Below are 26,407 nucleotides of genomic sequence, written 5' to 3' on the forward strand. Positions count from 1 at the left end.
GTACTTGACCTGACTGAAATCAATGGGTTCAAAACCAAGACTGGGTCCACCTTTCTCATTGCTTGTTTTTAACCCTCAGACTTGAAATCTTTCTTTCATATTACACTCTGATTACTTCTAGTTTGCTCAATATATAGCCAATGAATTAAAAATGAGTGTTGGCATTTCTTCTTTAATGTGTTTTTTTTTTCCTCTAAGTGATCTTTTTATTCTCACAGCTACCACAATAGACCATACCCAGATTATAACATAGACTCAGGTTACTTCCACAGCTGCTAATTGGCCTTCTCCCATAGTCATTTACATTTTGATTGGTCTAGCTTTCTTTATTCTTACTCTTGTTTAAGAACTTATATAACTGCCCACTCCCTAACACAACATTTACCCATTCACATGGAATTTAAATGGGACAGAAGCTCTTAAGTTTGTCCCTGATTACTTCTTCCAGCCTTGTCACCAGTCACAAACCTAATGTGAATCTTCTCCCCATTCATTTAGGGGTTCCCAAACACATCTGCTTGTACTGTTTGTTGTTACTCAGAATACCCTCGCATTCTGATTCTTCACAGCTTATTCTTTGTTCAAGTTCCAACTCTAGTCCTCCTAGCTCCACCCCCCACAAAAGAAAGCCTTCCCTGACTTTCTAATCTATTGTCATTATGTCTAACTTCTGAATTTAATCCATAAATTATTTTGATTTTTTTTTCCCCATCTTTCAGTTCTGTTTGATACTTTGGAAGGACTAAATAATAATATGGACTATGGCTTTGATAATAATAGATCAATTTTAATGTGACTGACAGTAGTAAAGTACGTCAAACTTCTTAACACTGTTACAAATCCAGACAAGGTGAAGAGTTGCTGCCGTCCTACACTGTGGTACTTGAGGCTCCCCCCACTCCCCGCCCCCCAACCATGCAATAATTGAGTCACTTTCCTGTGGTCTGTTATAGACAGGTCAACACAAACAGTTAAAATAGCAGCTGTTTGTTGAGCTGAGCACTGGAACTATGGCAATTGTCTTTTAATCATTGCTTAACAACCTTGTAAGGAAGATATTAATATCTGTTTTCCAGAAAAGGAGTCTGAGGCCCAGAGGGTTTAAGTAATTTGACTAAGGGCACATAGCTAGTAATTGATAAGAGGGGAAACTCAAAGCCATTCTCTGACTCTTAATCACTGTGCTGGGCTGCCAAGTTTTGAATAGGTGTGTACAACCTACTATTTTAGTTCCAGGTGGTCAGGAATGAGGCATATTTGAGGGTCAGAGTGAGAGGCCAGGCTTACTTCTGCTGCTGTGTTCTGCCTTTCTGTAGTGAAACACGGAATTCAATTTCCGGGTTTCATCCGGTACCTTTCATGAGCCCTGGGTTTCTGTTCAGCTTATGAAAGAACCATAGTTCTTCAAGTCCATAATTAAGCTCCAAGTTTGTAGTTTTTCTTCAATATGGAAAGCCTTGCAGTTGTGACTCTTTAATTTCATCTGGGAAAGAATTATAGAGCTTTATGATTTAATGAATAGGTTTCAAGTTAAACGTTGCCTGATTCTGAATCTCTTATCAAGGTAGAGACTGTTCTAAGAACATAGACTATTAAGGACAAGGAACTGATTTCCTTCAAGTTATTTCCTATATGAAAGATTTAATTATGTATACTGAAATGATTTTTAAGAAGGAGGTGATTGTTTAAAATTAAATTACTTGGTTTTAAAGCAGCAAGATACTAATTTAGACCTAAAGGAAAATACTGCGATTTGCTTTTAACACACATAGATGACTTCTGTAAGTTTGAAATAAACTTTGTTTTGAATGGCATAAAAATAAATACAATGCACTAACTGCTAAATGAGAGCGTTCTGGGGACTTGGTCACTTGAGTAACACACAGCATTGCCACTCTTGAATAGTAGGGACAGAGTTGCAGATAGACTAGATCTTTTGGCCAGTAGTGGGTTGAATGAGACTTTTAGATATCTCATCCATAAAGAATAAAGTTTAATTCCTCTTCTTGGTAGCTTTTTGTTGCTGTTATTTATTTATTTTTGCTTATTTATTTGAATTGTAGCTACAGTTAGAAAAGGTTTCCTGGGATTAGGAAGTGTAATTATATAGGCAGCAAACAAAGAGCTGTTTTAGAAATTTTACTGTCATTAGGAGGAAGTTTTAAAAGACTGGAATTCCATTGTCTGGTAAGAAGTAAGGAATATTTATTGATTCCCAAATGGAGCTGAAAAAAACCTTTCCTCTTTTAGAAAGTTGTGAATGACCCAGCGAGAGCTCTAGTAAGCTTTACTGAACCAAGCTGCTAATAGTTATTTAATGTTATTCTTCAGTGTGAAAGAATCTCCGTAGATTTTCCTTTTAATCTCTTTGAATTGCAGGCTCATAAACCTCTCTGATGAGTCCTGCCAGTGTTTTCTTAGATCCCACTGTTGAGACAATGGAGCCACAGAATTCTTTCACTTCTTGTTGTCAGACAAATCCAATAGAACACAAGGTCAGAAGGGCCTATACTTCTAAAGGTTGAAAGATTCTTTTTCAAGTAACCACATAAATTATTTGATTTTATCATTATATTGGTTGGGAATCTCTCTTTAACGATAGTGCATTGCTTCTCACATGTAAGTAAATCTGGAAGTTTTTCTTGTCTCCATATTTGCTTAAGCTTGTGAGCACAGTACAGGTTGTGCACAGACCTTAACATTCCTAGATATCTTAGAAAAAGCTGAACCCATTCACTTCAAAAGAATTCGGAATCATGTAGTGACACTGGACTCAAGATGGAGTTCACCAAATGCCAGGCAGTGCTCTTCTTTCCAAAGGGCTGTTTTTTGGGGTTTTTTTTTAAATTACTACCATTCTGTAGCTAAGATTCCAGATTCAAATCTTAGATCTGCTTATTTAATTAAATCACTTTCTAAGTCAGTTTCTGTTTTCTCATGATTTTTAGTAGTGTCGTATTAAGGAGAACTTTAAGATAGGGTTTACATTTTCAGATGCCTATTACAGTATTATAATGAGCAAAAATATTTATAATATGTAAAACTCAAAACGAACTTATGTCTTTTGCAGATGCAGTGCCTGATTAGTAGATAATAATCAAAGCTAATTACAGGGTTCCTGTGAGTTACTTTAAGGGCTAGGGAGGAATTAAGTTTTCTAATTATATCTACAGTGGTGGACAAGCAGAGATCATTGTTTAAAAAGAAAAAAAAGAAACATTGATTAGTTTGTGCTCCTTCCTTGTAATGGTAGTGGGGGGGCGGGGAGTTGCTGTTGCCCCATTCGCTGGACACCTGCCTCTCAACAAAAGATGGTGGTCTCCTCCCTGCCCCCCGCCCCCACCCCCCGCATTTAGATTCACCTTTTCCTTGTGAGTACCCTCTCTGCTCATCATACAGTTCTCCAGGGATCCAATTTTCCCCTGACTTAATCACCCTCAGCCTTTTTCAGAAGTTGTTAGATTATGGTCCTTTCAAAGGATACACACTTTCTTACGGAGCTCTTTACTTCGTTCCCCTGACTTTTCTTTCCTTATTTCTATTTAAAAATACAGCCATTAGAGTTTCAACACTATACCTAAACCTTTTTATTGAAGTATAGCATACGTACAGAGGAATGCACCGATCCTAAGTGTACAGCCTGATGGATTTTCACAGTAAACACACCCATCTAACTAACCAGCACCCCAGCAGGCCCCTGTAACTTCTTGCAGTCACTGCTCACTCTCCCACGCCCAACATCACAGGATAGTTTTGCCTGTTACATTTCACATAATGGGGAAATCATACAGTACGCAGGTATCCTCTGCTTTTCAAAAATTTGCTTTACTCCACTTCGCTTTCATGAAAGACCTACATTAGTACCTGCTTTCACTTAATGGAAAGAAATCCTAAGTGGATGTTCACCTTTATGAAAAGAGGTGAAAAGTGAAAACAGTGCTCAGCATTTGCTTTGCAGTGAGCCCCAAGCGGCCAGAGTGGCACTGCCAGCCTCTCTCCCTGGGAACTACGTTCAGCATCAAGCCACCATAGCTTTGAACTGTGTCTGTGAGCATCTGTGCTTTATCTTGAATTATTTTGTGCATCCATTATCAAGATATGTCTTGAGGTAATTTCTTCTTTGCTTTACCTATTTTGGCTTACAAAAGGTTTCATAGGAAAGCTCTACTTTCAGATAGCAGGGGAAGCCTCTGTCCGCTCTTGTGTCAGATACTGACTTTTAAAACCAGAATCCCCACAAAACTTGGACTGTGTGCATATAGTATTGAATAATCAGGTCAATATGTAGATGTTTAGATAGGCACAGAACAGGAGAATATTTTAATATACTCCTTTTAACTCTGACCTTGGGTAAAGTACTAACCATTTTTATGTTCTATTTTCTTTCCCTTTTACCATGAGATATGGTCTAAACTGATCTTTCAACTAAGAAGTAGTTAGCTACAATAAAGTTCCTGTACAGAAAGAGGAAAAAAATAATAAAAATGTAAAAGCCACTTTTTGGAGTAGGTGGAATAATAGAAAGAGTTCCACATAAAATAGTAACTAGGAAGAATAACAATAGCTTCCTAGTAGAGAAGCAGAACAATACAAACCTGACTTGCTTGGCAGTTATATTTGCCAGTTATTTCTCATTAATTATTTTAAAATAAACATGGCATAATGGATACTTATGAATGGGTTGTCTTTTTTAACAATTAATGTATTACAGGTGTCCAAGATAGGTTAGATTAAGGTTTATTCATCTTGTCATACCTCTGCCTTGTCTGATTTGCTCTGATTTCAAAATTACTTAAGATATCTGTAAGATGCTCTGGAATATAGGCAACTTGATTGTAAATTATTTATACCTGTTTTTCCCCTAACCAAGCTCTATGAAGTGCCAATTACCCCCATTCTCCAATTCTAAAACAGTGTTTCATTTCTGCATTCAAGCAGATTATCTTGGTCCTTCTGCGTAAGAAATTGAAACACATGATAAAAGTCCATGAGACTTTTAGATAGAATTTTTTTTTTAATTTGGAATACTGAATAACCTATAACCAAGTAAACTTTATATAGAATGTGGAAATTAAATTGTTTTGTTCAAAAACTACCTCACATACTGATACACTTTGCATAGGCTATTCAGTGGACACACAGAGATGGAAGAACCACCCCTGACCACTTCGCAGAAGTCTTTATCTTTGGGTTTTAGAACAGTTTAATAGACTTAGTACCCAGTAAATATGAAGTGATATAATATTTGACATACCTTAATAGAAAAGCATGGTGAGTTCAAAATATTGTATAATCTTTTCATCTATTTTAAAATTGTGTAACTCACCAATAAATTTTGAACAGGCAGTTATTAAATATAATTAAATCGCAGGCATTCACACAACGGAACAAAGGGAAGCATTCTCAGCAAGTGAACAAGAGACTAGTGAGACAGCTAAAGAAAATTTCATTGGGGTGGGGGGTGGATTTTAGTAGTTTCTTTTAAGCATTGACTTCTAGCAGAACAATACAAGCATACAGGAAGTACAGCGTGCCTTTAAAAACAAAGACAAGTGCTTCTCGTCTATAGTTGCTTTCTTTGTCCTACAGTACACTTGCTTTAAGTAAGAGTGCATGCTTATACTACCTAGGCCATATTCCTACTAAATTTAGGTGGCATTCCAGGTTTCTTTGGACCTTCCCTCTGTAGGGAAAACTTTGGCCCAGGAAACAGCAGTGGAACATCAACACAGAAAGGTTGTGTTGCATGGCTATTAAAATATTTTAAAATAATTATTCCTTTAAGTTACCTATTACTCTGTTGTGAGCAATTAAAAATCAGATGACTAAAAGCCCCCTTACATTTGGTTAGAGCCTTATTCTTTAAGGCACTTTTAGCCTGATCTCAATTGATTGGAAGAACACCCTTGTATTAGTTTGCTCCGTCTGCCATAACAAAATGCCGTAGACTGGGTGGTTTAAACAACAGAAATTTATTTCTCACAGTGCTGGAGGCTGAAAAGTCCAAGATTGAGGTGCAAGTTGATGAGGATCCTGGTCAGGTCTCTTTCTGGCTTGCAGAGGACCACTTTCTTGCTGTGTCTTCATATGATACTTTCCTCTGTGCATGTGAGTGGGGAGAGACCTCTCTCTTCGTCCTCTTGTAACGCCATCAGTTCTATCAGATTAGGACCCCACTCTTATGACCTCATTTAACCTTAATTACCTCCTAAAAGGCTTATTTCCAAATAAAGTATGTTGGGAGTTAGGGCTTCAACATAAGAATTTGGGAGGGGGGACATAATTCAGTCCAGAGTGACCCTTCTAAAGTAGATAAGAGATAATTTGATATACATAAGGTTACAAAGCTAGTAAAATATTATAACTGAGGTTCAAATATAGTTAGTTTTTTACCTGACTCCACAGTCTTTCTTAGTCACAAATATAGTTTATCTGACAGAAAATTTCCCCCTACAAAAGAGTTCATTAGTTGATCACAAAGAATCATCAAGATCAACTTCATGGTTTTGCTTGTTGTATGCTTGTGAAAAATGGGATAGATTTTGACTGTTTATGAGATGTTCTGGATTTTTTTAGTCAGCTGAAGTCAGATAGCTTTAAAACTGCTATCAAAAGTAGTAAGCTAAGTTTTTAAATAATTAGAATTGTAGTGACCAGGCTGAACTTGCCTTCTTAGCATTCTTCATGGTTATGATTTAAGTATCAAAATTAAGTGTCTCATTCTGTATTTTACAGAAGATGATCTAAGAAATATGGGACCAGTAGATGCTCGAGTGTATCTTGAAGAAATGTCTTGGAATGAAGGTTGGAATTATTTTTTTCTCTTGATTACAATCAGGAAAAATATTAGGGACCGCCTATAAGAAAAAAACCTTCATAGGATGCTTGGAAATAACAGCTTGGCTTTCTATATATATATGCGGGTGTTTTTGTTTGGAATATTTTGTTTCATTCTAAACTCCAATTATTGATGTCCACTTATGTGACTTATCTCCAGTTATTTTTCTGTCCTAATTAGATGTTAGGTACTTAAGATTTCATATGGTTTTCTTTAAACTACTTTGATTTTTTGCTTACTCTCTATCTGTGTAATAGGGAATATAAAGTCAAAGGAGATCATTTTTTCCATCCTATGTTGACACTTGAGATGAATTCCTATTAGAATATATGTTTATTTTTGTTTCTTTATATGGAATGATAAATTGTCAGAGCAGGGATTTTAATGTTATACATGTTATACTCTTCTACTTGGAGCTTGATGTTTAACCTCCTTTTTTGATTGTGTCTTAAGTGGAAAAGAAAAATCTGTCACTCCCTTTTACCTACCATGAAGTCATATCTTTTTCCCCTTTCCTATTAATAGAATTTAAAAACTTAAATCTAACTTAATTTTCCATTCTTCAGATTAGTTCTGTGAATTGCTCTGGTTAGGTTTTATTAAGTTCCTTTTTTTAAAATGGAAGCCATGAATACCACAATTCCATGTTTCTCTGGGCAAATGAAGAAATCTTACTGTTTTCTAGAATTTTTATATACTCTTAGTCCTATAACTTTATTATTCAGCCTGGGGTACAGATTTCCTGGGGGTTTATAAAAATGTATTAGTAAGTGTGGATAAGTAGAAGATAAACAGCCTGTCCTTTCCGAAACCAAGTTTACTGGAATATTTTTTAATGGCAAATTCTTAGCTTAGTGCTCTTAGGAAGTTGGGTCACAAAGCTATATTGACTTAGAAGGGGAATCATGTTTTTGCCTATGAGCCACTCTGCTCCTAAACTGCCAAATGAAATCCTGGAGTAGAAATTCTTATTTGCAGTGAATGATTGGAAAACTTGAGATTTTGTGTAACTGGGGCTCCCGGGGTTCATGATAGTTTCATCAGAGTAAACAGGAAGAGCTACTGCTGTGAAAATAGAATACACTAGTGACACTGATTTCACTGCTACTTTGTGAAGGGGATAGATTAGAACATGTCGTTTATCAGGGAGACTTGCCCAGCTAAATAATATTTTTTGAAAATACAGTATTGCCAGCTTATCAACCAGTATATGTGTGTGTGTGTCCATCTCTTATTGGACAAATTAGTTCTTCTTGTTGTAGTTGATATGACTAATATGTTTTGTTTACTAATAATTCCTGATAATATTAAAATAGTGAAAACTGGTTTTTGTAATTTTTACTTTTTTTAGTAAAATTTTAAAAATATAATCAATTTAAGATTTTATTTTAAATTAAGACTGTGGATTAGTGTGGTTCAAGCATCTGCTCAGTCAGCAAATATATGGGCTTTTTGATAACAAGTGAAAATGCCAAGACATTGAAAGATATATACAACATGAAGTCAAGAATTATCATAAATGTTATTGTCCTTGGTACTCCCTAAAGTAAACTTGACAGTGAAGAAGATAAGCATCCCGGCTACAGCCAATGAATCGGTTATAAGCAGCTACAGTTAATCTTAAAAGTATAGGATGTTCTTAGATACTTATTTAAATTAAGGGTTTTTTATCACTGTAAAGATAGAAATAGTCCTTATCCTCATGAGAGAAAATAGTGAGCAACAGCTACATGAAGCTCTTATTTTTGCAGGAATATTTAAAAACTGGCCATGTGAGTTTTGCAGTTGAATTTGCAATTCGGAATTGTTCTGTGCGATTGCAAAGAGCAGCCTTGGCAGATGAAAGTACATAAAAAGTGTGGTCAACTGGACTAGCAAAAGCATTTGATGATTCCTTCATGGGCGTTTTCAGAATAACCTTGGAAGGTGAAGATCCAGAATAGGAGAAAAGTGGATGAAATCCTACATGATAAACATAGCCAAATTATCAGCTTCTGGGTCCAGGAACAGTAGGAAATGATGCATTTTATTATGCTTAAAAGGCATACCTGAAGAGCTATTGAGAGATTGAAGTTAGCCACTCCCCTTACAGTTAGTCTGTTATACAGCTTGGTTGTTTTGTCTTCATTCAGTGTATTTAAAATTATGATTTCTGTGAAGATATCACTTTAAGTGATAGTAGAATAATTTAAGAAGACATTTAAAAAGATGTGAGTTTTAGTGAGCATTAACATTTGGAATCATCTATGACAAAACTCCACAGTAGCCCATGGTGGCCTCTGCACCATTTACCAAGCACATGTCACCTCAAATTGTTTCTCAGTGTTCACTGAGGTGGTGAAAAAACAAGAGGGAGATTTAGCTCAAGAAAACCAATGGTTAGAATATGTACATTTTTAGACAATTTAATAATAAAATAGTTCACTTTGAAATCATGCTCTATTACACATATATGTTGGCTCAGACAGGGAAGATGTTAGTGTTTTAAAATTCAAGATGAAATTATTTTCCTTTATAGAGAAAAAAGACATTGTGGTGAAAAATGAAAAGCAGGATTGTGAATTAATGTTTTCCTTACTGATAAAAGAAACATGTAAAGCTGGCTTATTTAACTGCTTGTTTTTCCAAGACCAAAGTTGATTAGAGAACAAATCCAAGGCAGTTGAATTTTTTTTCTTTTTCTTTTCTTTTCTCTTCTTTTCTTGCCATATGATGAGATCTAAGTGTTAAAAAATGAAGTTTGAGAATTGAATGAAGATATTTGATTGTAAGAAATCATATCTTTAGAGATTTAGTTCATTTCTCTCTAATTTTTTTAATGACAGTAGTAAAATAATGAGATCAGTAATTATTTTTCTTTGACAGTCACTCCTCAGTGACAGTAAAATGGAATAACCAGTGGATCAGAGATTCTTTCAGCTAAAAGACAAAGTATTTCAACTTCCTAGGAAGATGAAACTTATAAAATTTCCCCCATTTGTAGGCAGAACATTGCACCATATTGCCTCCTTTGGGCATCTCACTTCAGTGATTGTCCTTTTGGTTCCTAAATCATTTGTAAACACCAAACAGGTACACACACATAGCCCCCACAGAAAGGACACCATAGTGTATGTCTATACATTTAAGTCAGGATTCTTGAAATAGTGTGATACCAGAACAGATAGGATTCAAATGCTGAACCTGATAAACAGTCAAGTCAGCAGTTTTCGCTGAAAGGATATACTGCTGGCAAAGGCATGCTCCTTAACAATAAGACAGGTAGGGCTGTTTCTCTTCTTCCTTCACAGTAATATTTTAGACAACCACATTGTTCAGAAGAATGTAAAATTTACATGAATCTTAAGAAAACAGAAGACTTCAAATAAATTTCATTGGTCACTTCTGAGCATCTGCTCTCCCCTACAGGATCTCTGGTCTATTGTTTCATACCCTCAATACATTTCCTCCACAGATAAAGATTTTTTAGTAGATAATTTTTTAGAAACACTGCCCCTATACGAGAAATCTTTTCAAGTTCTCATTTAAATATATTTTATATTGACTGATCTTTTTTCTTTATTCTTTTGCAGTTTCTGTGGAATAGCTGCATTTTTTTAAAAGGCATTAACGAAGTAGTTACATGTAAGCATTTTGTTTTCTTTGCAGATGATCATTCTTTTTCTCTGAGTTGTCGATGTGGTGGAAAATACAGTGTTTCCAAGGATGAAGCAGAAGAAGTGACGCTGATTTCTTGTGATACGTGTTCACTAGTTATAGAACTCCTTCATTATCGCTGAGATTGTTCACTAAGTGGAATTCTTTAGTGTATTCAGACACATGGAGGAAAATCTACTCCACCTTTGTCCATTCAAGCAAACATATAAAGCTGATTAAAAAAAAAGGATTCTTTTTTGTCAGCTCTATTATTTGCAGAGAAAATATAAGACTGTCAAAGTCCACCTAGATTAATAGAAAATTAATTTCATTATTCATATGTATTTACATTTTATATTTACAGATCGCTAAGAAAGGGGGCTTGAATTAAAAGTTATATTTAGTGAATTCCCATCTGAGAAGTTTATTATTGGTGCATTTTCTCCTTGGTACAAAATATAAGAATTTTCCTTTCTTCATGTAAGTGTGTCTCATCTTTTAATGGGTCACAGTATCATCATATTCCTTTATAGTTGCTACGTTTTTGAAGTAACATATTCCTAGCTGCTAAAGTTATAGGCCTTTTGTACAACTATTTCAAATCTCAGGTCATTAGAATTAAGTTAGAATCTTAACTAACTTAACTTAATCTAACATGTGAGCCTAGCTCTCCCATGATGAAGGCTGGATATGGATATTCATGAGTTATTTCAAAGTTAATAAAGTGAAATGGCAACCGGAGAAAGAAGCAGAGCCTTGGAGTCAGAAAACCATGGCCACTGCGTTGCTGGTATGATGAAATGGACTTTTTAAATGTGTTTGTTATTATTGATTATAGTAAAGCTTTTATTTTTCTATATATTTAATATTCTATGGACCGTATGAGTCAGAACTCATTTAAAAAATTTTAAGGAATCCTTTATGGGATCACTGAAACAATCTTTCTTAATTTCAAATGAGTAATCCAAGCATGTGACTTAGCAGCTTTTTATTAGGTCAAACTCTTGGTTTATTGTTGGTTTGGACTTATTTATAAGACTAGTTAGTACTCTGCCTTGTAAATGTAGCTAAAGTATGAGGCATATTCAAGGAGTAAATTACTTTCCTTATACCTATACAACCAAAAATTTAAAAGTGAGGTTGTTCCAGGTTTTCCCTAAAAATATTTTCATATCAAAATTTAGATGACTTATTTTGGATTACATTTTTATCCATATATTTTGAACAAATATAGCTTGCAGAGTTTGTGTTGCTTATTCTTTACATTTAACAATTAAAAATAACTAAAACTGAATAGCAAATAGTTTATTAGTAAGTAACATGGTTTCAGTGACAATAATAAATTCACTTTAACAGAAGACAATAATCAAATCAAAAGAATAAATGCTTGCTAATCATCAGAAAATCTGTGGCCATTAGGGCTGTCACGTAGAAATCCAAAATCATTCAGAGGCCAAATCTGTAAAATCCAAATGTGATTGAAGACAATTAGTAAAGTGATATTATAGCATCATCATATTCCCTTCTTTTTTTCATTCATCCCTTTCTCTATGCCGTATAATTAAATACTTTCTCCCTATTCTTCAATCAAGAACAAATTTTCTACTTCAAAATAAGACTGTAGAAAGTAAACCTGTATGTGTATGTATTTAACCCTCTAAAGTTTGGAACATTCAAACATTATACTAGAAAATAATATGTGTGCAGTGTGTATATGTTTGTTTTTTCTTTCACTATCGTCAAAGTTAACTGTAAACCTAAGTACTTGAATATAACATCTGCTTAAGTGTAAAAAATCCTGTAAATTATCCAACAGCCCCGAATACTTATGTCTGTTTTTCTCCTGACTGCTTGTGGCAAGAAGGAAAAGCCAGTGAAAACAATAATCTTTACTATTACATTTACTACAACCATGATAAGTGCATTACTCACTATACTTAACTGGGATATCCCTGCATTCCAGCTAGTTGCTAGATTGCTCTTCTGCAAATGCATATTAATATATGCCCTGGGTATGAATATGGTTGGAAAAGTTGTACGAGAGAAAATTAAATTTTTGGAGAGTCAAATTAAAAGCTTCTTATGCTACAACTAATCTGAACTTTATTTTTCAAACAAAAATTATTCTCAATTACCTGTCATAATGGGGGAGTGGTAATGTTTATAGCTATGAAGGCCAACATGTTCATAAAGTGTAGTCATTGCAACAGTTTTATGTCCACTGACAGCCTAAAGATTTCAGTTCTTCTGAAAGAAACTTTTTTTTTTCTTTTGGTTTTGTTTTTTTTCCCAGCTCAGAGAAGAAAGCCTGCATTTTAAGCAGAAAACAGTAGTACCTTAAAGAAGATACGTCCTCTTATTAGTCCATATGGAACAGGTCCATAGTACCTGGAATCTGTAGAATTCTGTAGATTATCACCTTCTAACCACACATGACCCACTGGCACCTAGAATTATAGAAGAAAGCAGCCCCTTTAAAAAAGAAAAACAAATCTGGGTACTATAAATTAAAAATCATGTCTTTTGGAGGTAGGGAGAAATGTCCTAAAGTTCTCTTTTATAAAATACATTCAAACCCTATAATTTGCATTTTTGCTGTTATTTCTTGCCTAATAAAATAACTTTTACTAAATATTAATAAGTAATATTAATATTTCAACTTTTAAAAAGACCTATCTTTTTTGCCATATGGTTCCCAAACATTAATTTGTTATGCAAACCCCAAACTGAGGTTATAAGAGATCAAAACAGTGTGACAGGGTCATTAATTTAATAGACTTCAAAAGAGGTCATTAGGATGCTGACTGAAAATGTGCCCTCCTGTCTCAATAACAGCATAAGCAGGGCAGCCACTCACTCAGCAACATCCTGGGGCCAGTACCAAGGCCAGACCTATTAGAATGCTCATGATGAACTAAATGGTAATTGATTGTGACATCAATTACAAATAATCTCATCATTTTATTGGAGTGGGCTTGTCAGAATTCTAATTAAGATCCTTGTTCTGCCTTTGTACAGGCCATATCTTCAATGCATTATACTTCAATAATGACCATCAAGAACTAGAAGGACCTATTATAAAATCATCAGTTGTAAAATTAATGATGGTGACCTTCTACTAAATGAAAAGATCCCATCTTCTATATGTCCTGTGTATTAACTGGGATATAACATAAATTTAAATTTTTACTCAGTGACAATCATAAGTATATTTAGAACAGAACACATTACTTAAAAAAATGCCCACTGTGATATGAGATATTTGCCCGTTAATATCTGTTCAATGTAAACTTTAAAAATTACTCTTCAGTAACAGTCTTCAAAACTGCATTTTAAAAAGTTTCTTTTTCATAGCTTTTGTTACCCAAGAAAGTTGAATTATTGACCAGACCAAAATGATCTATGGAAAGGAATTAATTTTCACTATTCTTTTGACTGATTATTACTTGGGAACCTTATATGAAAAAAAATATTCATATTAGGTTTAATAAGAAATGACCAATTTTTTTAAATGTCACAAAATTTTTAAAAACGACTACCTTTTAGAGCAGTTTTAGGTTAACAGCACAACTGAGAGGAAGGTGCAGAGATCTCCCATATACCTCCTGCCCCCACTCATGCACGGCCTCCCCATTACATCCCCACTAGCGTGGCATGTCTGTTACACTGCCATCATCATCACCCCAAGTCCCATGGTTGACCTTAGGGTTCACTCTTGGTGGCGTACATTCTATGAATTTGGACAAATGTATGACATGTTATCCACATCACAGTACCATACACAGTATTTTCACTGCCCCCAAAATCCTCTGTGATCTGCCTATTCATTCTCCGCCCCCCCCCCCCCCCGCATCACCCCTGAATTACCTTTTGGAAAAATAAATTTATACAAGCATGTAAAATTTGAATTACACTTTATTTAGAGATTATATAATTTTGGAATATATAATTTTGGAATGTCTTATATCATGTAGAAATATTAGCCAAAAATGAATCAAGTTAATTATTTTCATTTAGATATACTTAAATGTAAAATCTATTTGTAGAGAAAGGATAAAAGTTTTTTGAAAGAATATCAGATATTGTAAGATCATTAACTTCTACTAGTGGAACTAGTTATAGGTTCTAGGGCCAATAGCAAGGTTCATTCCTACCTATATAATAAGTAGATTTATATGTAGCGAAGCTTAAGGCTGCTCAAATAGAAAAATGAGTACATCTCAGGTTACAGATGAAAAGAAGAACAAAATAGTGTATTTGGAAAAGCTAAAATAAGTCATTAAATACATTCTGAAGTACTGCCTTGGGAGAAACTACAATGTGAACATCTTTGTTGTCTAAATTTCCATAGTTTTTCCTTAATATGTGTTTGTTCCTGAGTTCTAAAAATAGGTAACATATACGAATAGTTAAATACAATTATAAAGTTAGGGACACCAATATAAGCAAAGGAGAACAAAATTCAAAAAACTAATAAAGATACTAACAATCCAGGAAGATCTTTTTTTGCCCATCCGATTGATCCAATATACATTTCCTTTCTCCATGAAGCTTTTCCCAAGGTTGCCTGCACATACCAAATACCCTAGATTGTTTAAAACACTTAAAGTCTGCCCTACATGGGGCTCTGGATCATAACATCCTCTTACATGCTTGGCTTTTGTGTATGTCTACTATTTTATGACTGAAAAAGCCAACAGACAATAATCATGTCATGATCTTAAATCTTTACAACACCTAAACCAAAGTTGGAACTCAAATATTTGTTGGTGATTAGTATTAGTTAAGTAGAAATTCTTGTAAAGCACAATCACTTTTGTGGCAGTTACGACCTAAGTTTCTTCCAAATTTAGATAAATACAGTGATGAAGTATTATCTCTGGTATAGTAAAGTTAACAAGAACAGAAAGGAATCTGCTAAGAGAGACCCAGAACATACCACCAGAAACCTTTGGAGGAGTGTGACCCAGGCTGTTCACACCTAGTCCTTGACTGCAAGGGGTGGAACAAAAGGGAGGAATAGTAACGCAAACTAGTGTTTATACATACTTTTCTGGTCATACTAATTTAAACAAACAAACACACATTTGATCCTTAAAACAACCTGTGAAGTACAGTTACTGACATTTAATAGAAGTAGGTTCAAATATGGAACATGCTACCTCTTACCTGAAGCCCATATATGCTAATACCCATGCATCCATTCATAGCAAAGGAATAACCTTTACATCTTAAGACTTCAGTGTTTGATATAAAGTACAGAAACAAGGAAATAACCTCATCACTGATGGTACCTTTAATAAGAGCTTCTCTATAAATGGGAAAACCTCTGAGTGTGAGTCTTAAAATCAAAGCAGTCACCTTTGCTGATCTACCTCTCTATCACTTATTTTCCCAGTAAAAAATTCATTATGTTTGCAATTACTCCACTTTTGAAACATGTACTTATTTTTGATATGGGGTAAGGGTGTACACTTTAAAATCAATTTTAGAGGTATACTTCACAGTAAAATGTGCTCATTTTGTTTCGACACTAGTTTTGAAAAATGTGCATTCCTGTGTAACCACCAACCACAATCAAGATGTAGAACATTGCTACTGTGCCAGAAAGCTCCCTCCTTTTTCAGTCCACCTCCCACCCCTACACCTCGTCCCAGGCAACTAGTGATCTGTTTCCTGTTTACTAGAGACTACTTTTACTAAAGTTCATATAAGTGAGATTGCACAGTACATACTATTTTGTGTCAGGCTTTTGTTCAGCAGTTTTTAAACGATTAATACATGTTGCATGTATCAGTCATTCATTCCTTTTTACTGCTGAGTATATCCCATTGTAAATCACTATTTCTTTCCATGAACCTGTTGATGGATATTTGTGTTGTCTGCAATTTTGGGCTGTTACAAATAAAGCACTATGAACGTTCATGTATAAGTCTGTTTCTTTTCAGTAAATATGTAGGGGTAGAATTTCTGGGTCATAAGTGTATGCTTAATCTTAAACTTTTCCAAAGTAATCATACCATTTTACACTCCCAACAGCAATGTATGAGTGTTTCTGGTGCTTCACAACCTTAGTATTTTCAATTAAAAAATTTTTTGCCATTCTAGTAGGCTATTGGTGTCACACTGTGGTTTTCATTTGCATTTCTCTGATAAGTATTTTTTCTTGTACCTATTAGTGTATCTTTTGCAAAATGTTTATTAAAATATTTTGCCCATTTTTAAAATGGATTATTCTTCTTATTCATTTTAAGAGCCCTTTATGTATCTTGAGTACAAGTCCTTCGACAGGTATTGCAAATACTTCTTCCCAGTCTGGGATCTTTTCTTTTGCAATTTTTAATCTGCTGTAAAGACCATATAATATATTTTTAGGCTCTAGAAATTTCACTTGGTTCTTTTTTATATTTACCATTTCTCCCTCATTATGTTCATCCTCTAGATCCTTGAAAATATTTATAATTGGTGTTTTAGAGCACATGACTATTAATTCCATTATCTCTCAATTTCTGGATCTATTTTTCTTCTAGTTGTGGGTTACATTTTCCTACTTCTTCACATATCTAATAATTTGTTATTGAGCTGAACATTCATTTGTTGAGTGGATTTTGTTCTCTTTTTAGAGAGCGTTGAATGTTGAGGAGGTCTGTTTGGTTTTTGGAAGGCGGTTAAGTTAGCTGTGGATCAGCTTATTCCTGTCAAGCCTCGTTTTTAAGCTTAAGTTGGGTCTCTCACACTGTACTCTAATGGCTAGTCTAGCCCACTCCTAAGGCATGATATTCCAGGGTCTCTACGGAATGCTCTAAATATTTAATGAGATCTGTCCACTGTGGCTGGTCAGAACTCATATGACTCTCAGCCCTGTGCGAGCTCTGGGAATTGCTTGGCTGCTGCCAATAGCTGTTTGGGGCGCAGTCTCTAAATTTCACCATAAGCAGGCACAGTTTAGTGTTCAGCCCCCAAACCAAGAGAATACATAGATTTCTGGAGATCATTCTGTAGCTCTTTTCTCCCTGGTGCTTTGATGCATAAATTCCAACCACTTAAACTTCCCTGTACCCTAATCTCTGTCTCTTCAACTCAGCAAGACCACTGTCCTTTGTTTGAATTTTCCTCCTCGCACCTTCTGAAAACTGCTTTAAGGCAGAAATTAGGGAAAGTATAAGGCTTGCCTTGTTTGTTTCCCTTCTCTCGGGAATCTCTTGTACTGCCTGCTGTGCATTGTCTGAAAACTGTTTCACATAGTTTGTCCAGTTTTCTAGTTCTTTATGGCAGGAGGGCAAGTTCAGCCCCAGTTACTCCATAATTGCCAGATGTTCAAAGTATCTAATATTTAAAGTCTTATTTATTTTTTTAGCATACCTCATAACAATATGAAGAAAATCCTTTCGGTGAGAACTAAAGTTCTTGATGTAAGTAAAGTGTGCCTTTGGCATCTCTGCCTTGCATCCCCTTCAGTGGCATGCCCTGTGTGTCCTCATTTTACCCTTTCCCTATCAGAATCTCTAGAAAAGATTCGCCAAACTCAGCATGCAATTATGTATAAGCAGGTAAGTTCAGTATGGTATTTCTTGTATCTCAAAATTGGCAACAGTATAAATATTCGTCAGTAGGCAGATGTTAAACAGAGTTTATTTACAGAATAGTAGACAGCTAATAGACTGACATGAATAGTCAGTGAAAAAAATAAGTTACAGGGCTTAGGTATAATTACTTCTTTAAAAAAACCACAAAATTTTGTTTTATGTATTTCAAAATTTACATTTTTGTGACCAGTATGTATTAGTTAAATAATTTTTAAATATATATATGCACATACACATACATGTGTGTCTTAATATGACTAGCCCTTTCAGTCATACTTGTACTTTTTAAAAATGGAACATTGTCCATCACAATGCAGGTTAGGAAGAGCTTTATTGAATTAAAAAAAAATTTTTTTTTTTGTCTTTGGTAATGTGGTAAGAGAGTGACCTAACTTCCAATCCGTATAGCAGGCTCTGCTTCTTTGTACAGTACAAGTAAATGACTGCAATTACAGTACTGTCACCAGACCTCTGGATAACTAAAATATCAGTCTAGCTAAGAACTCATTTATTTAAATAAATATAAAGTACAACACATTTTTGGTATGGGTCCAAAACTTAAAACCTGACCTTTCTGGTCAGGTGAGTGGAGTGGAGTAAAGCAAGGAACAGAATAAAAATTTCCTTTCTAACTCAAAACACAGTTATTGTCTGTTGGATTAACCTACTGGTTATTACTAAATTCAAAATTCAAACCAGATAAGAGAAAAAAATTCTATAGCAATATTATAATAAAATATTAACATTAAATAGATTAAAATATATTTTTAAAATGTATTTTTGAAAAGCTGTTATAACTTTCCAATTAAAGTAGAAAAGAACTCACTTAAAAAATTTTATAATGTTTTGCAAATGCCCAAAAATGGAAATCCTAATTCCATATCTTTGTTCATTACTTCTCATAACCAAAACTTTTAAAAAGAGTTAATTACTTTTCATTTTTGGAAATACGCCATGCCAACTTGAATGAATGCATGAGACTGAGTAAGAATGTATGAATATATGTTTACAATGAATGCCAACTAGAAATGTTTACTTTTGCTCAAATCTGCATTTTCCCAGGGTCTCAGATATAACTAGCTTTAGGAATAACTTTTAAAGCATTAAAAGAACCCTTAAAGCATTCTTGGTTTTTCCTTTCTACGTCAGAGGTTTACTTCCTGAGCTATGATAAAACCTAATCTCAGGGCAGGACAAAAGAATCAAGCCTCTAGTTCTCAGCCATACTTACTGAAGCCTGGTTAAGTGCCTCCTTTATAGTACAAGCAACAAATGTAATTGCCTCATGGCCTGCGGGTGTCCATTTAACAAAAGCAGCTTTTGGGAACCAACCCACAGGTGTTACCTTTCTTGATTCAAGTGAAATCTGATGAAAAGAGTCCACAATATCAAATAACACATTTACTAAACTAATCAAACTCACTTATTATTTGATTAAGCAAAGATTATCTAATTAAGAAAAAGTTCTGACTGAAGAGTAAGATATTTGTATGTTTGACCTTTCAAAAGTTTCAAAAAACAGAAAATCCTAATAACAGACTGATTTTTAACTAACTGTTTGTTTGCCAGATATTTTAAAATGTGTAATCAGCAAAGGCAGGGTATGCACTGGCCCTATTGCTCATGCCTCCTTAATGGTTCTTCTAAAATGACTGTGAATGTAAAGGAAATAATAATTATTAAAGTAACAAACAAAAATCATAAAGGTAATAGGAGAGGGCAAAGTGTTTGGAATCCTTTTCTGACATCATTATTTTTTCCTTTTCCTGAAATATATAGGAAAAGGAGAGGCATACACACCTTAGGAAAGCAATCAGATAAAGACTTGGGTTTTTTTGTTTTGTTTTTTGTGGGGTTTTTTTTTTTTTTTTTTGGCAAAAGCAAATGAAAGTGGTATATCAACAACACTGTAAAGTATTTCATTTTCCACATGTATTTTAAAGATTTTGTTTTGTGTCTCACAGAATGATGAATGTAAAATATAAAATGCATAATTTCCCTGCCCAGGAAAAAAGTCCATATGATGAATGTACATTCACAACATGTCATTTTAGTTTAACAATACCCAAATAATTGTTATTTATGTTACTATCTTTCAGGTAAGCAGAATCGAGTCAAATTAGTATACCATTATGTGGTTAATGCATATTCTGCTTAATCATGGCTTATATAACCAAAACATAGTCATGGTAAGATGCTATGTACACACTACTGGAGAGAATACTTGCAAAATGAGATCATTTATTAATTATATAGTTCTAAAAGAACTTCATAAAGCCCAGTATTTGTATGACTCCTGCAATGGCAGTAAATAATTGTTGGAGTCTATTTTCCTATATACACCAACAAAACTATAGATAAAGACATATATGTCAAAAAGTGAAGCATTAAATCCCCTGAGAGAAAATCAAGTAAAAAGGTTTTTAGGAACACAAAGCTGAGAAAACATTATTAATCTTTAATTTTGTAAAATGGGGCTGTCTCAAGCGTCAGTTATGGGTACCTTTGAAAGCAAAACTCAAGGAACAGTCTCACTAATACTCTATTTTTACTGACATTCTCCTTGCCAGAACTTTTTGCCCACATTTGTCTCCCTGAGTAGAATATCTGGAGTCATAAGGGAGGTGCTCCCAAAGGCTAGATGCATGACAAAGGGATTAACATTTATAAGGACCAGGCAAGGGACAGTTAACACAGTGATTATTTCAGTAGATACTATCTCTATGCAGTCCTGCTTCTTTTTCTTCCCATTTAAATTCTGACTTATTACTAACCTATCCCACATCATTCCCGGGGACTGTTATTGCCTTTCCCTACTTAAAAATGGTGCCACTTTAGGTTCATAGCCAATTATCATTAAAGAGGAATTTACGCCAAAGTTCTAGTAAGCTACACCTACAGCACTGTGGTGAGGGTATGTGTGATGGGGGATGCTTTTAACTAAAGGTTCTCTTTTATTATCGAGCATCTCCCTGCTGAGTGGGTTTAGAGCTTAGTCTTAAGACTTGACTTGCTCATTCTCATAGCTACTGCAAGCAAGCTAAGCTCCTTCATCTTCTCCTTAAGTACTCAATACCTCCATCCAGCCTGAACAGGAATTTCTGATGGGTTGTTTGTATGGTGGTTAAAATTACAGTCCACAGGGTCATAGTCCTGAGTTCAAACTGTAGCTCTGCCACTTACTAGTTAAACACCTTGGACAGGTTATTTAAACCTCATCTGAAAAACTGGGACTAATTAATGCCTTACAGAAACATTCTGAAAACCAAATAACACATAAGGCTCCTGGCACCCAGTAAGCACTCACTAAATATTAGCTATTGTTATGAACAGTTGCTCCAGCTGCTGGATGAATGACGCCTGCCGGGCTTTCTTTGTTCCTGGTTTCTTATGCAGCCTATCCAGTTCTCTGCAAAGTGAACTGTGCTTTGCAATTTCACTTCAGTTATGTTTTTGGTCTTTTTCTTTTACACTGTATTCAATTATATAGTTCTGGTACTAGCCAAGACTTTGAATTAAATCCAGTATAATTAAAAATGTACATTAATTGTGAATAGATGCCATATTAATTATGCCAACTGATTTAATGAAATTCAGTTTTTAAGACCAAATCATCCAAATGTAGCAAAGACTAACATTTTTATTCTTTTAACAGGCATCTTTTTCAAGCAATGTTTATTAAATATCAAATGCCTAAGCACTTCCTTATGGAGCATTTACTTCTTCAGGACCGTCTACCAACTTGTCAGAAGGCAGAGGAAGGGGGAAAAGTGTTGGGATTAAAGCTAGTAAATAGGCCTTTCCATCCCAGCGATCTAATACTAACATCTCAATCCTACAGATTTTTTTTTCCTAGGACAATGGATTATTTGGTCTCTGACTTCTTTTTTGTTCTATTTGTAACAAGGTTACCTGCTGTTTTTGGATTAGTATTTAAGAGAAGTTCCTTATATTCTCATTTCAAGACTATGTCTGTACTCTCATTTTAATATAGCCGGATGTACACTCTGGTTCTCATATTCCAAAAGATGAGCCTAACTTAATGAAACACAGGTATCTGAAAGAGTAGTAGAAAATAGCAGTAAATATGTAAATAATGACTTTTCTCATGTTCTCAGAAAAAGTCTAAATAGTAAATCAGATGCCTACTATACAGAATATGTGCTAATAGGTTTCCACCAAATTTTTGATTCCTGAGACTTCAAATAATTCTTCCCAGTCAAAACTCATCCCTATTTGGATTTATTCCTATAGATGAATCTCTGTAGCGCTTTTTGATTTCTTATGGACCAGTGCATAACTGCATCATATAGGGATTGGCTAAAAAACTGATTTATACCCGAAATGGTACTAGAAATAAAAGATCAGTAGTAGAAAAGAGTCCATACTCCAAAAAATAAAGGATTAAAATAAAATATGTGGATCTTTTTGTACCTGATATTACTAGTATCTTAAAAAAAAAAAAGCATTGTGTTGCATGATTTTCTTTGATAGACACTTCTCCTACTTGCATTTTATTTATCAAAACCAGAACTCTAATGTCCCATACCCTGGAAGTTATTTAGAATGATGTCTAGCTTTGTGAATACAAAGTTGCAAATTAGGCAGGTAGATGACAGATGACATTTTTTGTGATGATGTAAGATACGAAGAGAATAGCTGAAGACCTTTAAAAAGTGAGGTTGATCTCTGGGGGCTGAGAGCATCAAAACACTGTTTTGACTAAGAGATCATGAAAATATACTGTGGGCATCAAGGAGGGAATAGTATAGCACCCAAACATCATTCTGGGAAAGAATTTGTTTTCTTCCCAATTCCTGTAATTTCATTGCCATTGTATTCATTTAAAGTACAATCTATCATAGACTTATTATACAGGCTTCTAGACTACTCCAAAACTGAGTATATCTTCTCTCCATTTCCCAAATTAACATCTCCCTCAGAACCCCTTATTTTTTTAAAAATTTTATTTATTTTTGGCTGCGTTGGGTCTTCGTTGCTGTGCGCGGGCTTTCTCTAGTTGTGGCGAGTGGGGGCTACTCTGTTGCGGTGCGCGGGCTTCTCATTGTGGTGACTTCTCTTGTTGCGGAGTATGGGCTCTAAGCGTGCGGGCTTCAGTAGTTGCAGCACACAGGCTCAGTAGTTGTGGCATGCGGGCCCTAGAGCGTGTGGGCTTCAGTAGTTGCGGCACGTGGGCTCAGTAGTTGTGGCTCGCAGGCTCTAGAGCTCAGGCTCAGTAGTTGTGGCACACGGGCTTAGTTGTTCTGCAGCACGTGGGATCTTCCCGGACCAGGGGTCGAACCCGTGTCCCCTGCACTGGCAGGCGGGCTCTTAACCACTGCTCCATCAGGGAAGTCCAGACCCCTTATTTTAATGCACCACCTACCCCTATTGCTAGAGCCAGAAACTTGGGTCAGTCTTAAGACTTTCAATTCCATTTCTTCCAACATCCAATCCTGTCTAGATATTCCCTTAATCTTTCTCCAAATTTTGTACTGCTTTCCATTCTTCATGTTATTATCTCAATTATGTCTTACAGCCTATTTATTAACTGGTTTCCCTGCCTCTGGCCTCTCCTACTCCAACCATCCTCTACTATTCTATACTAAATATCAGGGTGATCTTTTAAAAGCTAAGTCTGATAATGTTACTCCCAGGAATTCCCTGGGGGTCCAGTGGTTAGGACTGCACATTTCCACTGCAGGGGGCACAGGTTTGATCCCTGGTCAGGGAACTAAGATCCCACAACGTGTGATGTGGACATACACACACACACACACACACACACACACACAAAGTTGCTCCCCTGCTTGAGACTTACAAGGAACTGAGCCCTGATCACCTTTTCATTTTTATCTCTGTTCACTACCCACCCCTCCCCACTATATGTCCCAGACATAGGAACTTACTTTTGGCAGCTACCTAAAGCACAGTGCTGCACTCTCACTTTTAGATCTTCTGAATATGCTGCTTGCTTTGGCTAGCTCCTACTTATCCTTGAGAACTTCAACTCAGGTTTTACCTCCCCAGTCTGTAGTAATCCTATCCACCCTAGTCTAGATAAGTATCCTCTATTACACCATTTTGTAATTCCTTGTCCAGTCCCCCAACTGGACTACAAACTCCAGAAGCTGTACTGTCCAACATGGTCGCCACTAGTAACATATATGACTATTCAATCTTACAAGTTATATAAAACTAAAAATTCAGTTCCTCAGACACACTAGCCATGTTTCCTGTGCTCAATAGCCACATGAACCTAGTGGCTACCATACTGGACAGGCCAGATATAGACTATTCCATTTTTGCAGAAAGTTCTATTGGACAGCCTGCAGGCAGGGACTTGATCTACTTTAACATGGTGGTGGCCCTCAGGTAAGTATTCAGTAATACCTGGAATTAATGGAATTAATGAATGCATGAATAAATAATAGGAAAGTTGAGAAGTTATTGTCTGGCAAATTTGCCCACCCTACATCCTCCTGAAGGCTTTTTACGTTTTCTCTCCCTCCCCCCAGGTCCAGCGGTTTCCGCTGCTCCTGGGACACAGCCTCATGAAGGAAGATGCCTGATGCTGGGATTGGTTTGGGGTTAGGTACATTTGCAGTTAGGGTCAGAAGTGCGTATCAGTCTGTGTCCCCAGACCTACTCTGACTTTCTTTACATAGGGAAGTCGGGTCAAATTTCAAGTCTCTTCAGATGACAGGAGGTTTTTCTAATCCTTCCTGATTTAGAGATTCATACACACAATGTAAAGGAAGTAGATCAGAATCTTAAGTTGCATCTTAGAATTTTAAGTTACTCACCCTATAGTTTTAGGTACTTTATCTCCCTTCCCTGTTGGCTCTGTATGTCTGTGTAGTAGACATGCAAGCACTAGCTATGCCAAACTAAACGATTCCTAAATTTTCTTAAAATAGTTATGAAAATTCCAACCCAGGAGGAAGCACTCTCGCATATCTAGGTTAGCAGTATAATGGCTTGTAATGTCAATATTTTCGGCTATTTTACTATCTTCAACTGTTTTATAACATGCATACTTGCTTTTAAATCTGTAATTTCTCTTTTCCTTTCTTATTTTAGGTAGAAAATAGTTTACTAGAATGAGAATGCTTTTATAGACTAAGATTAAGCGGGTCACAGAAATCTGTAGAATTTTGATTGCCTAAAGTGGTAATAGAAGAACTTCATTTAGTTGCTTATTTCAGAAGACATCTGAACATACTCCACCTGGTCCAGCAGACCACTGTATCAGGTTAGGAAGCCACATGACACTTGGAACACATTCTTTTTACGACCGACCATCAGAGTGGGAGTCTGCCTCAGATGCTTACACTGAACAGCAGCATTACAATTTCAGTCTTAGTAATTTTTCCCAATTACTTTTTTTTATAAATTTATTTATTTATTTTGGCTGCGTTGGGTATTTGTTGCTGCGTGCGGGCTTTCTCTAGTTGCAGCGAGCAGGGTCTACTCTTCATTGTGGCTTCTCTTGTTGTGGAGCACGGGCTCTAGGTGTGCGGGCTTCAGTAGTTGTGGCATGTGGGCTCAGTAGCTGTGGCTCGCGGGCTCTAGAACATAGGCTCAGTAGTTGTGGTGCACGGGCTGAGTTGCTCCGCAGCATGTGGGATCTTCCTGGACCAGGCCTCGAACCCATGTCCCCTGCACTGGCAGGTGGATTCTTAACTACTGCACCACCTACTTTTAAGCAACCTAAAAGTATAGAGGTCTCATATAACTTGCAGATAAAACTATATGTAATATGGCATTTTACTGAATTGCATAAATGCCTCCCCAGAATCCCACCCATGGCACTGACTTTCCAACTTTGAGTGGTTAAAACATTTTCAGGTGAGCAAAACATGTTAGTTTCAGGAAGAGTTGCTACCCTTTCAGTAGAAATGTTGATTTTCAAAAATACATATACATACATATACATACTCAAACATATATTAAGATAAAATACATTTCTACAAAATAATATTTTATAAACTACATATTTTTTGTTAAACTAAGATCAAATTATTCTGAAAATGTTCAGGGAACACATCAGAAAATGCTTAAGTAGTGGGAGCCTCAAAGATGATTCTTTAGTGTTAACATCAGAAGAAAAACACCTCAGAATTGTAAACACTAAGTCAAATTTATCTTCAGAATTGTTAGCTATAGGATGAAAAAGTCACGTCATCTCCGCAGTGAACTTCACTTTAGCAAAAAAGTAAACATATTTCCTCTGCATCAGCTGCAATCAAGGCATTAGCAGTATGCCATGATTGATTACCCTGGGAGCCGTTGCTGAGAAATGGATGTGAAGCACAGGTTTTTATCACTATAGTCTGCAAAAAGC

At 35.6% G+C, this 26,407-nt stretch overlaps 2 protein-coding genes across 6 annotated transcripts in view; one reads left to right on the forward strand and one right to left on the reverse strand.

Annotated features, from left to right (window-relative positions):
• The window catches only part of DNAJC24 (DnaJ heat shock protein family (Hsp40) member C24), a 57,943-nt gene extending 41,544 nt beyond the window's left edge, over positions 1 to 16,399 (forward strand). Inside the window, exons 4-5 of one of the 3 annotated variants that reach the window (XM_036860078.1) lie at positions 6,736 to 6,804; positions 10,487 to 16,399. In XM_036860078.1, the coding sequence (XP_036715973.1) occupies positions 6,736 to 6,804; positions 10,487 to 10,617 (200 nt within the window). In that variant the 3' untranslated portion in view covers positions 10,618 to 16,399. The remainder of the gene's footprint in view (positions 1 to 6,735; positions 6,805 to 10,486) is intronic. The other 2 variants (XM_036860079.1, XM_036860080.1) reach the window with 2 other exon arrangements.
• Positions 11,765 to 26,407, reverse strand: part of IMMP1L (inner mitochondrial membrane peptidase subunit 1) — a 74,510-nt gene continuing 59,867 nt past the window's right edge. For all 3 annotated transcript variants that reach the window (XM_036860076.1, XM_036860074.1, XM_036860075.1), the window contains 2 exons: positions 12,811 to 12,921; positions 11,765 to 11,933 (listed from right to left, as the gene is read on the reverse strand). In XM_036860076.1, the coding sequence (XP_036715971.1) occupies positions 11,865 to 11,933; positions 12,811 to 12,921 (180 nt within the window). In that variant the 3' untranslated portion in view covers positions 11,765 to 11,864. The remainder of the gene's footprint in view (positions 11,934 to 12,810; positions 12,922 to 26,407) is intronic.

This window comes from Balaenoptera musculus, chromosome 8, assembly GCF_009873245.2.
Source record: "Balaenoptera musculus isolate JJ_BM4_2016_0621 chromosome 8, mBalMus1.pri.v3, whole genome shotgun sequence".
NCBI lineage: Eukaryota > Metazoa > Chordata > Mammalia > Artiodactyla > Balaenopteridae > Balaenoptera > Balaenoptera musculus.